The following is a 14,862-nucleotide window of genomic DNA, read 5'->3' as shown; positions in this document are numbered from 1 at the left end:
CCGTTTTATTAAAAGATAAAACTGTCATTTTATACCTCATACCGTTTTTGGAAATGCAGATAAAATTGGTGCAATAATCCAAATACAATTGTTGTGTGTTTTTTTTATAAATAGCTATTAAGCAAGGTGCCTTGTGTAAATTATTTATTTCGTTCGACAAGACAAGGGTTAATTTGTAAGACCAAGAATGCATTTGGAACAACAATGAAAAACACAGCAGGTTAAACGTAATAATAAAAAAGGTAAGCGTGTTATCATAAATAGCTAATTATAAGTTGGGCATTTTATTTCTTTTTTAAGTTTATTCACAAGACAACAAAAAGAAGGTAAAGTGTCATTGGGTTTATTGTTATGTTGCTGAGAAATCAAGCAACCAAATATTATTTAAAAATGATGAAAAAATACAGACAAGAGAAAGCAACACAATTCCTTCCTTACCACCAAACCAACCGTTGTACTTTCAAATCTCTCTCTCTCTCTCTCTGTGAGTTCCACCATGAAAGCAAAACCCCAACTTCCGATCTCCACACCTAACGCCTCTTTTAAGGGTGGGAATGGAGAAGCAGGGGCAGTTGCCCCCTACCCTACCCCTAACACGAGAGGGGATCCGAGACGACGACGATGGAGTCGAGGGTTCCTTCCTGCAACGTCTGTGGCAAGCCGGTGGGGTTCTCTCTGGATGGGAGAGACTTTATCGTCTGCAAAGAGTGCAATTTCCCCATCTGCCGTTCCTGCATATACCACGAATCGAAAGCCGATGGAGGACGAACCTGCTTGCAATGCGGCTCACCGTATTCTTTTCTCGAAGGTTTGTAGCCGAAATCTCGAAACTTGAATGCAATTAGTGAACACCAACATAGTGAAATCTCGAAATTGGATGAATTTAGCGATCACCCTTACGGACAAATCTCAAAATGGAATGTAGTTGGACAACACCCATGTAGAGAATTTTGTGAAAAAACAGGTTACGTTGTGCTGTTTATGAGATTGTTCACAGATTGCGAATTGTGGGGATTGTGCAAAACTGATGCATGTAGTGGATTTGTGTTAATTGTTACTGACCATCAACTGATATTGCCGAGTTAGGCACTCTCATGATCCGTGTCTGATAGAAATAGTGGGAAAATTTGCAGAAGGCGTTGCACTGGAGATTGAAAAAGAGGATGATAAGGACAAAACCGGCAAAGGATTGAAATTAGGAGCTCATCTCCGAGAATCACAGGTACTTATTTTGAAGTGTGATTTGCAAATCAGGTTTACTGTCGGGGTTCTTGTGTTAGCAGTAGAAAGGGAGATTTGCATCCTGATAATTAATGAAATCGATTTTTCATAATCATTTAATTTCAAAGTAAGAGTTTTTTTTTGTGTCACTTTAATTCACAGGATCAAGAAGGTCACGTTAGGCAAATGAATAGTCCATCTGCCACTGAAATTGGTAATGGTTTTATCCTGGTTGTTTCTGTTTTATACGTCAGTTGTAGTCTATTGTCATAATTATCATCTTATGTCTACCTAATTGCTCGTATCATTAATTTTTTCTTGTTTGATCTACATGATTCGTTTTGATAGAGTCAAATAGTGGTTATGAAAACCCACTAGTGAGGAGCAGAATTGAGAGCTGGAGAGATAATAAGAGTAAGAAGAAAAAGCCTGCTAGTGTGGCAAGAGAACCTCAATCTCCACCTGAGCAACATATGAATGATGAGGGGTAATTTTCTTAACCTTTTTCTCTTTGGGTGATTTTTTTTAACTTAGCTTCTAATTGTGATTGTCATTAAAGACATATTATTACAGTTATCTGCAGTCGGCATGGAACAACAGAATCATCTGTAATCCTATTATAATCCAAGATGATAAGCCTCACAATTTATAAGCCATGCGAATGCATTAATGAATATTGTTGATTATTATTTACAAAAAGTTATGATATTTGTGTGCAGGATTGAAGAGGCTCAACAGCCACTTTCAAGAACTGTTCTGATTTCCAAAAATAAGCTTACACCCTACAGATTTGTCATTGTTATGAGGTTGTTGGTTCTTGGATTCTTCTTCCAGTATAGAGTAACCAACCCCGTTGATAGCTCTTACGGTCTTTGGCTCACTTCAATTATTTGCGAAATCTGGTTTGCCATTTCTTGGGTGTTGGACCAATTTCCCAAATGGTCCCCAATTGAGAGGGAGACATATATTGACAGATTATCATTAAGGTATGCTTGAATCTGCAGAAAAAAATGGCACAAATATCTGAATAGTGGGTTGCAGTTTTTTCTCATGCATCTTACCTCAAGGTCACGGTGAACCTTTTTGTATGAGTTGTTCATAACTTCATACAAAATATTTGAAAGGCAATGGAAAAATGATTTGCGATGGTTGTTACTATCTAAAATCAGAAGAGTATAAGAGTTTTATTAGGTTATTCATTAAAAATTGTAGGAATTATACTGTAACTGTTACTAGTTGTACCTTAGATTATACCTAATTGCCTAAGGTGTGACAGTAGAAACACACAATATATATAGCTGGATTTTTTATATGGTTATTGTTAACTTATTTTCAGGTATGAGAGAGAAGGTGAAAACTGTGATCTTGCTGCTGTGGACTTTTTTGTTAGCACTGTTGATCCATTAAAAGAGCCACCGCTGGTCACAGCAAACACTGTGCTTTCCATCCTTGCTGTTGATTACCCTGTTGATAAAGTCTCTTGCTATGTTTCGGATGATGGTGCAGCGATGCTCACATTTGAAACACTCTCAGAAACAGCGGAATTTGCAAGAAAATGGGTCCCATTTTGTAAAAAGTACTCTATAGAGCCTCGGGCACCTGAATTTTATTTTTCACAGAAAATTGATTATTTAAAGGATAAAGTGCAACCTTCTTTTGTCAAGGAGCGCAGGGCAATGAAAGTAAGCATTTAATTTTTTTCATGCTTTTTACAGCAAAATTATGATGCAAATAAAGCCATTCTCCGATGTTCAGTAACTGACCATAACTAACTACATTTGGCTTCTTTTCTTTTTTCAGCGAGACTATGAAGAATACAAAGTTACAATAAATGCATTGGTAGCTAAGGCTCAGAAAATCCCTGATGAAGGCTGGATGATGCAAGATGGAACACCTTGGCCGGGGAACAATCCAAGGGATCATCCGGGCATGATTCAGGTAGATTGCTTGCTTGTTGTACCAAGGATTTTCAACATGCTTAGTTTTGCAAATCTTCACTTAGCCTACTTAGGAATCATCTAAAGCTTAATTTGGAAGAAGCAGATTGAAGCACAACTTCCCAGCTTGTGCTTGTATACCAAAAAATAGTTCTGGAAGGTTTTCATACTTTTTTACTGTCACTGGCATTTTGCAAATACTTAGCAATATTTAAATGGAATGCTGAAAGTTTTCATGCTCTAATCAAGATGGCTATGGAGGCCAGTATTGAATGGAAAGTGATATGATGGATATTCCTTTGAGATCACTAATTCTACCATGCTTATGAGAACTCCGAAGGTCATCTTTCTAGGTTTATGTCACAGAGTATGGGTGTGGGTATGGGGTATGACACAGCCATGAAGGATATGACATGGTTCTAAAGGATGGGTATGGGGATACGGCCATACACATACACACAAAGTACATAGAAGAACGCACAACTGTATTGTATTTTACAAAATACCCTACATATGAAGTTGTAGACTGCCAATTATGAACTAAAAGATTAAAACATGTGAATGATCTATAATTAACCAATAATTAATAGCAAAAAGGTAAAATTAAACAGTGAACACTTTTGATCCCAAGTATTGACTACACATTACTGGATCATAAAATGGATGAAATGGTTTGAGTCAAGTCTGAAACCCAGTTGACCCATACCTAGGGGGTGCACCCAAGCCGAGTTCGAGCTGATCCTGGGCTGTTCAAACTTCAAACTCGGCTCGCTTAGAAATTCCTTTTGTTCAAGCTTGGCTTAAGGTCGGAGCCGAGCTTGAACCGCCTTGCCCAGACTCAACTCGGTTCCAAGCTCTAGCCGAGCTGAGCTTGACCATAGTTCAAAAAAAATTTTACTATTTACATTTGTGAAGAGGCGGGATTCATCCTCTACCTCTCCAAAAGGTGGGAAAAAGCCTCACCGTTAGACCAGACTGTCTTTATTGTCTACTATAACTCAAAAAAGATACACATATGAAGAAAAGGCTAGATTATCACAAAACATGAAAGTTAAAAAGTGTGAGATTCGATCCTGGCACCTTTTTGAGAAAGAGTCTAACACCCTACCCATTAAAGAAAGATTAGCTTTTTTTTTATTTTGGCAAACATATATTGTATATACGATTTATGTGAGCCTAATCAAGCTTAATCGAGTTCAACGACTTGATCAAGTTTGGCTCGTTTATGTAGACCGAGCCTGGACTTGTGTTCAAGCTCGGCTCTTTTATTTTTATAAATGAGATCAAGTCGAGCTTAAACAAGCCGAGCCCGGGCTACCTCAGTTCGTTGTGCACCCCTACTCATACCAAAGTACCCTAGTACCAGTGCTGGTATGACACATACAGCACATGTATGGAGGCAGATAAAAGTACCCAAACACAAGTGCTGGTATGACACAGATACAACACATGTATGGAGACTGATAGAAGTACCCAAACACAAAGATCTAGGCAAGCTTAACTTAGCAGTGTGAGGTATTATTAGACTATTTGATGCCAAATCTCAATCTGGTTCTTCATCCTTGGGAAGTCTCCGAGTGTGTTTATTACCCACTGTACTGGTGATATTTAAGACTTGGGAGGACTTATCTCCACAAAATATGGATGTACTTCCATCACATTCCTTTTAAGCAAAATTATGTATGAAATGTACCTCATTAACAAGTTATAAATTTCAATCACTGCCTATGTACAATTTGACCCAGTGTCTGAGTATTGTAGCAATAACTGGTGCAGGTATTTCTTGGACATAATGGTGCACATGATATAGAAGATAACAAGCTTCCTCGACTTGTATATGTATCCAGAGAGAAGAGACCTGGATATAACCACCACAAAAAGGCTGGAGCAATGAATGCTTTGGTAAGCTCAGCAAACTTAAGTAGTTCTTCAACATAATGAGAGAATGGTCTGATTTTAATTGCATGTATTTGATTCAATTCAGGTCAGAGTCTCTGCTGTTCTCACAAATGCACCATACATTCTGAACCTTGACTGTGATCACTATGTAAACAACAGCAAGGCTGTTCGTGAGGCTATGTGTTTCATGATGGATCCACAAGTTCGTAGAGATGTTTGTTATATTCAGTTTCCTCAGCGGTTTGATGGCATTGATCGAAGTGATCGTTATGCTAATCGAAACATAGTGTTCTTTGATGTAAGTGTCAAGAAATAAAAAGTATGGTATTTACTTCTTCTATCAGTATACATAAGTTCCGTGTGAAATCTCTTGCAACATTGCAGGTCAATATGAAAGGTCTAGATGGTATTCAAGGGCCAGTATATGTTGGGACAGGATGTGCTTTCAACAGACAAGCTCTTTATGGTTATGGGCCTCAATCATTGCCTATAGTACGCAAGCATTCTTCATGTTGCTCTTTGTGCTGCTGCTGTTGTTGCTGCAGCTCTAGCTCAAAAACAACTGATAACGATGAAAGGGAGCTTCATAGAGATTCAAGGAGGGAGGATCTTCATGCTGCTATTTTTAACCTTCAAGAAATAGATAGTAAGTTTAAATTTCTCATTTTGGTCAACTTATATTATCTGGTTGAATTCATGAAATGATCTAATTGGCATAACCTTGTACAGATTATGATGATCATGAGCGATCACTTTTGATCTCTCAGATGAGCTTTGAGAAGACTTTTGGTTTGTCATCTATATTTATTGAGTCTACTATGATGGAGTTTGGTGGAGTTCCTGAGTCTGCAAACCCAGCAATGCTTATTAACGAAGCGATCCATGTCATTAGCTGTGGTTATGAGGAGAAAACAGAGTGGGGGAAGGAGGTGATTTTCTTCATCTAAATGGCAGACATTGCTTACCTGACAATGTCATCTAGCTCAACTTAGATGCTTTATTGAATACTGTTGCTGTTTTCTTTCCCCATGTATTTTTTCCCTGTCCTCTCTTCATTGGGAATTAAGGCTTCATTAAGTGTGATATGATGTTCTAGATTTTGACTAAGTGTTCAATCTTTCAGGCATTAATTTTGAGCCTTTCCTCAGGTATTTCTTGTTTTAGTTTTGTCAAGTACTTAAATCTTTAGTTATTGTGGTTCAATGTCTGTTATCTAATAACAAAATTATAATTGGAGTTTCTCTAAATTAAAGTGCTCAGATTTGTGGGTTTTCAGTGACAATCACCAATTAATTGCTGTCAGTAACTGAATAATGTATTCATACATGATGTACCCTTATTAGAATAGCTGTCCCAAAAGGGTTGTTCTGTTTCAACCCAAATCCTTGGCATATACTATTTAATATATTTGATATGGGGTTCCAAAGTAATAGATAGCAACACGATTATGGAATAATTATGTCATTCTCATTCCCTTTATTAAATATTTTGATTCAAACATTGTGTTTTTTTCTTTCGCCTAGCTAAATAATTTTTATTTTCTATATTTTTGTTTTCAGATTGGATGGATATATGGTTCTGTCACAGAGGATATTTTAACTGGTTTCAAGATGCATTGTCGGGGATGGAGATCAATTTATTGCATGCCTTTGAGGCCTGCATTTAAAGGGTCTGCGCCCATTAATCTCTCTGATAGGCTCCATCAAGTTCTTCGTTGGGCACTTGGATCAGTTGAAATTTTCTTCAGCAGACACTGTCCTCTTTGGTATGGATTTGGTGGTGGTCGTCTTAAATGGCTTCAGAGATTAGCATACATAAACACAATTGTGTACCCATTCACCTCCCTCCCTCTTATTGCTTATTGCTCACTTCCGGCTATCTGTCTTCTTACTGGGAAATTCATCATACCAACTGTAAGTGCACATCTACACTATCTATTTGTGCTTGGTTTACTGATTACAGAGTGCTTTCATTAGCTTTTCATCCAAACTATCAAAATCTTCAACAGTGGAGCTAAAGTGGTATTTTGTTGGAGAATTTTCTTTATCTTGGAAAAGGCTATGAAAGAGTTTAATTTTTTTCCTTGTTCAAGTTTTTCTCCTTAGTTAATTCCTTGGTCTTTCCTCCTGAGATATTCCATCACCAAGAGTTTTAAAAAATCCCCAACCTGGGTAGGATTGACTTGGTTTGGACATCATCGCTTACTCTTTTGGGCTATCAAGCTGGATCATGTGTGTTCATGCCTAATCACAACTGAGTCAATCCCCTGGATTAGACTTGTTCATGTTATTCTGGTAGAAGTTCGTAGCCCGTTGCAACTGAATTTGTTACTTGAGTAGATTGTATAATCAATCTGAGTTTTTCTAAATCCAGTTGATTAACATGGCCAAGATAATCTTTCTCTCGAGTTGCTTACTATTGCTTAAGTTTGCTCCTGCTCTAATGTTCTTTTCATTTTCATTTACAGCTTTCAAATGCTGCAAGCATCTTGTTCCTCTGCCTTTTTATCTCCATTATCTTAACCAGTGTATTTGAACTTCGGTGGAGTGGTGTGAGCATTGAAGACTGGTGGAGGAATGAACAATTCTGGGTGATCGGTGGCGTCTCAGCCCATCTCTTTGCAGTCTTCCAGGGAATTCTGAAGGTCACAGCTGGTTTTGACACCAACTTCACTGTCACTGCAAAAGCTTCTGATGATGCAGAGTTTGGTGAACTCTATGTTTTCAAATGGACAACACTTTTGATCCCACCAACCACTATTCTTGTGGTCAATCTGGTGGGCATTGTGGCTGGATTTTCAGATGCCCTAAACAGTGGGTATGAGGCATGGGGGCCACTCTTTGGCAAGGTCTTCTTCTCCCTCTGGGTGATCTTTCATTTGTATCCATTCTTGAAAGGCTTGATGGGAAGGCAGAACAGGACACCAACCATTGTCGTCCTCTGGTCTGTGCTCTTGGCATCTGTTTTCTCTCTTCTTTGGGTCAAGATTGATCCATTCTTGAGCAAGAATGACTCTGTGCCTAAGCAGAGTTGCATTTCTATTGATTGTTGATTTTCTGATCACATTCTTGGATGTGGTCTGGTCATGTTATTTGTCAATGCCAGATTTTTAATGTGATTTTTCTGGCAAATGTATATTTTAAAATGTTGAATGTTTGTTATATTAAGTTTCAGTTATTTCACTGCATGTGAATAGTTGCCAAGTTTTTGCAGAGTTTGAGTTCATCATAGATCAGTTACTCTGAAGAACATAGACAAATGTCTTGAAGATTCTGTTTGGAGGTAGTCCTAGTAAAACAAGTATTTAAAAATAAAGGGTGTTGTAGGGGGTTTTCAATATTATTGGTGTACTGGAAATTGGAGTTTCAATGGCCAACAAATTTGGGGATAATTAAATTTCCCGTCCCTCTTACATGAGGTGTGATTTTATGAGTCATGTTTCTCCATTCCTTCTTATCTAGAGCTATATCATCAGTCATCTTCCAACCCTTCGTGCCTTTTTTTTTTCTTTTTTTCTATTTGTATTTTGACAGCTTTTCTTGTGGTGGTGGTATTAATTCCTATCCCACATGTTCAAACCATCTCAAATGACACTATTTAAATTATCTTTTATCATACATATGCCCTGAAATTTCGTTGAACCAGTAAGGAAAATTCATCTTATGTTGGCTCACTAGCACCCCAATGGTGAGGAACAAATGCATGATACATTTTTTCTCTGTTTCCTGTTTGGGCGAAGCCTCATGTAAAACACATTCTAAACAGGGTTTACACGTAAAAAAAGCTGCAAAACTCTGTTAAGAAAGTTGAATTCAGTAATTTACGTTGCAATAACATGTTGATTCTTGTATCCGCACCCACCTTGCATGCCACATTATATAACCCGACTTCTTACATGCCATGAGAACTTATCGGTGACTGGTCATAAACAAATCCGGATCTGAGTAAGGTATCTGACAAGTTTGATCCTGGTATGCACTGATCCTGATTCAACTTGTACCAAGCTCTTTTCATGCTCACAAGGACTCCACACACCTGGCTAGGTGGGAATACTCAAAGGCATTCAAGTTGAAGTATGCTGCCAGTTTGATACCGGAGTTTGTGTCCCTTGCCGCATGGTTAAGGTCAATGGAAAGCTATCTTTGGTGGCAGGAGTACTAATGGAGTTTTACACCGCAGACTCCGAAAGAGAGCGACAGTCAGCATAGCACCACTCGACTTGTAACCTTAATGACGGTTTATCCTAATAAAAAGAAAACCCTTGTCCATAATTATCAGAGATCCTTATATTGGAGGAACACAACCATCCAAAAATAAGGGTCCAATGCAGCAAGCCAGGTCCAAGTCGTGTTGTGAGCTTCTTAGATCTTGAATTTTGATACTAATCATCATTTGAAATTGCCGCCAATTTCCCCGCCCAGTTCAGAGCGGTACATTTGATTGATTAGCCCTTCTTTGGCTACCAAACCTTCTGTATCCAAAACTAATATATCTGGGCACTGAGAAGGAATTGAAATTTAAGAAATTGATAATTGATTTGTTGAGAAATAGGAATTCTGAAATCTGAAAATCTGTCCGGGAACACTCGGGAGTTCCTGCGCTGGTTAGCTTCCTGCTAAATTGTCACCCAAGAAGTGTATAAATCGCAGTCTAGTAGAGAATCTTCAACTGCCACTTCTCAATCGAGATCCAAAATGGGAAATGATATAAGATTTGAGAAATCAAAAACATGGTTTGAGGTACCAAATATCAGGATAGGAATGGAAGAGCTGTGACAATTTCCTCCCATTCTTTCCAGCAATTTCTAACACAAGACAGAGAGAGCGTCTGTTTCATGGCCTTTCCTATGTAAGAGGCTCTCTTTCAGAAAAAATGAAAAATGGTGAAACAAATATGCTTATGAAAAATATATGTTGGGACCCACTTAATAAATGAACAAAAGCAGCTTTCTTGTTAGAATGGGCTATGGGGAAGCACTTTCCCTCCTAAATAGCTCTTTTCAAAGGAAAGAGGTTTTCCTTTGAGTGAGAGTGTAACAAACGCCCCTTTTAAGATGAGCTTTACCTCTGTTGTTGATAATAATATCCATGATGGCATTACTAACTACGATAGCTTAGCTGTTGAATCAAGGAACATGATTACATAAACTCTTCGATGAAAGCTCAAGATCATATAATTTTAGGCCCTTTCACAGCATAAAGAATGAAAGTCCACGCTGCACCTTTTAGGTTCAAGCGACCAAGAATTGTCTTATTAGTGGGCGACCCCATCTTACCAATGTTTACTCAGTTTCGAGTCCTTTTAACACCATGATTGTAAAAAGTTATTTTGAAGCCATCTTTTATGTCAATGCTAGGTGAGGTTCAAACGGGGAAAGACTTTGTCCAACAGCACCAAGCATGCAAACACTAGCGAACTTGGGAACGGACACTTGCCCCAAATAAGGTCAGTCGGTAATGGAGAAGCTCCTGGGTCTATCAATGAGTAGTAAAAGGTTGCCACTGAGAAGTAGTAAAAGGCTTGGTAAGAATATCTGCAATTTGATTTTAAGATAAGATGAATTGAACTTCAATTTCACCTTTAGAAACTTTTTCTTGAACAAAGTAGTAAACAATCTGAATATGTTTGGTGCGAGCATAAAACACGAGATTGGCCATCAAATATGTAGCCCCTAAGTTGTTGCACCATAGAATAAGGACTTCACCTGAAATGATATCTAATTCTGATAGTAACTGTTTGAGTCAACTTTGTTTGGTTGAGCTCCATGACAACACATTTGATCTCATAAGGGTCAAATACCCACTTATAGATTTGCAATCGTCTGAGCACCTTGCCCAGTCCGCATCATAATAGGTAGACAAGCGAAGATAACAAAATTTCTTGATTTAAAGACCCAAATTTAAAGTTTCCTTGAGGTATCTCAGAATTCTTTTTGCATAGACCCAATGGTTCATGCATGAACTGACACGCGTTGTTGACAAAATATGTTATATCAAGCTTGATCAACGTCACATACTGTAAAGCGCCAAAAATGCTATGATATTGTGTGACATCTTCTAGTAGTATTCTCCCATGTTTAGACAAGCCAACATTGGGTGCAATTAGAGTGATTACAAGCTTGCAATCTGTCGTGCTTGTTTTGAGCAAAAGATCCAAAATATATTTTATTTGATACAACATAATCCCAAAAAAATAATGAACATGACCCGTGTCTTTAATGAAGAATTCACAAGCAAAGTCATGAATAATTTATTCAACATCATCACATGATTTTTTTATAATAATTATGTCATCAACATATATCAAGACAAACATGTGACAAACGAAGAGTGACAGATCAGTCTTGGATTTACCAAATTCCATTTTCTCTAAATATACATAAAGTCTTTCAAACCACATCCGAGGAGCTTATTTTAACCCATAGAGAGCTCTATTGAGCTTAAACACAAAATTAACTTGTTTCTTGTCTCAATACTTGGTGGTTGACTAGAATACTATGAAAAAATGCATTATTTATGTCTAATTGATACATCAGCCAACCTAAAATGACGGCAATTAACAATAATATCTTGACTGACTTGAGTTTTACAACAGAATCGAATGTTTCAAAATAGTCAATTTCTTCTTTCTTACTATACCCCTTGGTGACTAGGCACGCCTTATACTTGACTATGGTTCCTTAAACACGCTTCTTAATCTTATAAATCAACTTATACCCAATAAGATTGATGGCTTTATACAGAGGGATAGGGTTCATATGTGATTCAAATAGAGAGATTTGACTTCTTCTTCAATGGCTTGATGCCATTTAGGTTCGGTGACAACTTGGCTAAAGAAATGTGATTCTTGTTCTTCTAGACTCATTTCGCTCAAGCAAGCAATGAGATATTTGGTACTGTGGTTTTAATGTTACATCTTAACACCTTGTAACCATATGATGGGTGTTTGATTAGCAGGATCAACAATAATGGTCAACCCTAATGATGGAGATCTAAGCAACATGTTAGCCTCATTGGACTCGCTTGACGGACTAGGTTGGGTAGGAGTTGAGACTTCATATTCATTTTCAGTTTTCAAGTTCAGGGAGAAACTAATGGGCTCGATTGGGTGTTTAAGAGGGTGTCACGACTTCATGAGAGACCTTAGGATGAGGTAGGAGGACAAAATTGGGTAAGTGATTTGGGTCTGAAAGGTAATACCTCTAAATAGAGTCAGGCATGTTATGACTCTCAGGTAGACTAAGTTTCTGATTGTGGATCCAATTTGACACTTCTTGAAATTTCATAAGTTCTTTCTTTCGAGCATAAAGAAATTTTCTTTCATAAAAAATGCTATGCCTTGAGATAAAGGTTTTCTTGGTAATTGGGTCATAGCATATGTACCCCTTGTAGTTAGATCCATACCCAATAAAAATACATGGCTTAGATTTTGGGTAAAGTTTGGACTTGGTGTAAGGCACTAGATAGGGGTAACACGTGCACCCATAAAATTTTAAGTGTTCATAAGGAGACTTTTGATCAAAGTTTGACATAGAAAGCCGATTGATCAGATATATGATAGTTTTGAAGGCATCTATCCAGAACTTGTGGTCCAATAATGCATGAAATAATAGCGTCAACCCTGTTTCAACTACATGTATATGTTTTCTCTCTACTACACAATTTTGTTCAAAGGGTGAGGTCAAGACAACCCGTCTTGAATGCCACATTCATCAAGAAACCTTGTAACTCTTTGCTAACAAACTCTCCACCACTATCACTATGGAATATCTTAATTTGATTTCTAATTTTCTTTTCAATAATATTTTTGAAATTTATGAAACATGAAAAAATAACTTATTTCTTGACCAATGAAAGTAACCAAGAAAACTTTGAAAAATCATCAAGCAACAAATAAAATATATACCCTTCACAGGATGACGTTGGTGTAGGACCCCAAAGATCTACATGAGCCAGCTCCAGGGGAGCTTGAGTAGATGACTCCAATTTAGCAAACGACAATTTGTGAGTTTTGCTAACAACACATGACAAACATAATGTAGAATCATTATTCATGAATACGATAGATTTACTTTTCTCTAGTTTTTCTAAAACCTTAAGCCTATGATGTCCCAATTGTCAGCGCCAAACTTTCTCAAAAAATTTAAACTCATTATTACTAACTTTAGCAAACCTGACTTCAAGGGTCGAATTTTCTTTTCTACACTGCCAAAAAGGTCAATAGTAAAGTCCTCCCTTACTCAATCCTTTTAGGAGAGTAGTCTCATTCCACATATCCTTTACATAAAATCCATTAGTATCAAATTGAAATAAACAATAATGATCTCTTATAAACTTAGCTAATAATAAAAGACATCTTAATAGCTCACATGTAAACCATCTTTCAACATAAAAGTCCTATTTTCATGTTTTAAAAAAAGATTACATGTATTGTATATGGACAATTACGAGTCACTCCCTATCATGATGCCATCTAAGCCTCGATATTTATTTTTACTGATCATGCCTTGGTCCTTCGTACTGACGTGGTGTGTGGCCTCAATGTTTGGTTAACACGCTGAATCTTGAATATTATTGAGTGCCATGGCTTCAAATGCTTTTTAAATATCATAGCACGTGCGAGCACTATGATTACGATGACCACAAAATTGGCAAACATGCCTATTTTTCAGAAGAAAATGTGACTGAGATTGACCACTTTTATCAGGTTAAAATTTTGAAAATTTCCAAAAAATTGTCCAACACCTCATTTAGAATGACCTTTATCTCTACATTGTCAACCACCTCTCCCACGATCTCTTTGGGAAAAGAAAATAGTGGTGGACGTTTCTCTTTGAGAGGGTTGCTTATTAATCATTTGCAACATTTTCTCTTGGTTCAACAGTAATTTATAAATTTCTATAAAGTTGGGCAAGAACTCAAAAATGAAAATAAAAATAAAAATAAAAATAAAAATAACAAAGCTTTCATAATTTCTCAAGAGACCATTCAAATTTTTATCTGAAACGAGTTCACTAGTAGCACTATAGGAAATTTCAGTTTTACTGGAGCAACCGATAAAGTTTTTACTGACGAAACTTGCATTCACCAGTAAATTAGAATTTCACTGGCTCAAACAGAGATCCAGTGAAACCTTTTTACTGGCGTAATATATGTGGCAGTAAAAGACTTTAACTGAAGCACTTATTTAGTGCGCCAATAAAAGTGAAAATAGAAAAACACTTAGACCTTAGTTTTTCCAATGAAATCTGTATGACTTCCCCCAATCTTGTGGTTATGTCCTTCATTGTCGGTCTCTGATTTGTGTCCGCATGACTTGAAACTGACGAGGAGAGATTCATATAAATCACATAATAACAGAAAAAGCAGTCAAATATCTTGTGAACCGACTTGGATTCTTGTTTGTAGCTGATAAACCTTCTTATATGGTTTGCTAGTTGCCACAAGCATTCTTTGTATGACTACATACATGCAAAAGCAGAACCCAAACTGCATTTGTGCATATAGTGTACAGGAGAAAATCTGTAATTTCATAAATTTAGTTTCTGATCTACGTCACATAGGTGCGGGTGCGGGTACGAATGCGGATGCGGATGCAGATGCGGTGCAGCACTTTAAAAAAGCTTGGGTGCGGGGGCACAGGAAGTATATATATATATATATATATATATATATATATATATATATATATATATATATATATATATATATATATATAAATAATTTTTAACAGTTTTAAGTTAACACTATGTTTATTTGTGTGCATTTATGTATATATATATATATAATATAGATAAAAATGGACT

The 14,862-nt window shown here is 37.0% G+C and overlaps 1 protein-coding gene across 1 annotated transcript; it reads left to right on the top strand.

Annotated features, from left to right (window-relative positions):
• The first annotated feature begins 385 nt into the window (after positions 1–385).
• Positions 386–8,427, top strand: LOC149814255 (cellulose synthase A catalytic subunit 4 [UDP-forming]-like). Its single transcript, XM_089990235.1, has 13 exons — positions 386–808; positions 1,134–1,222; positions 1,384–1,435; positions 1,570–1,708; positions 1,941–2,207; positions 2,558–2,903; positions 3,022–3,159; positions 4,935–5,060; positions 5,143–5,355; positions 5,442–5,703; positions 5,787–5,986; positions 6,617–6,970; positions 7,525–8,427. Exons 1-13 carry the CDS (start codon positions 622–624, stop codon positions 8,107–8,109), a joined length of 2,958 nt encoding a protein of 985 aa, XP_089846361.1. The 5' UTR covers positions 386–621; the 3' UTR covers positions 8,110–8,427.
• Positions 8,428–14,862: the final 6,435 nt, after the last annotated feature.

Source organism: Nuphar pumila, chromosome 15 (genome assembly GCF_984573655.1).
Source record: "Nuphar pumila chromosome 15, dmNupPumi1.hap1.1, whole genome shotgun sequence".
Taxonomy (NCBI): domain Eukaryota; kingdom Viridiplantae; phylum Streptophyta; class Magnoliopsida; order Nymphaeales; family Nymphaeaceae; genus Nuphar; species Nuphar pumila.
This window is presented reverse-complemented; position numbering and strand designations above follow the sequence as displayed.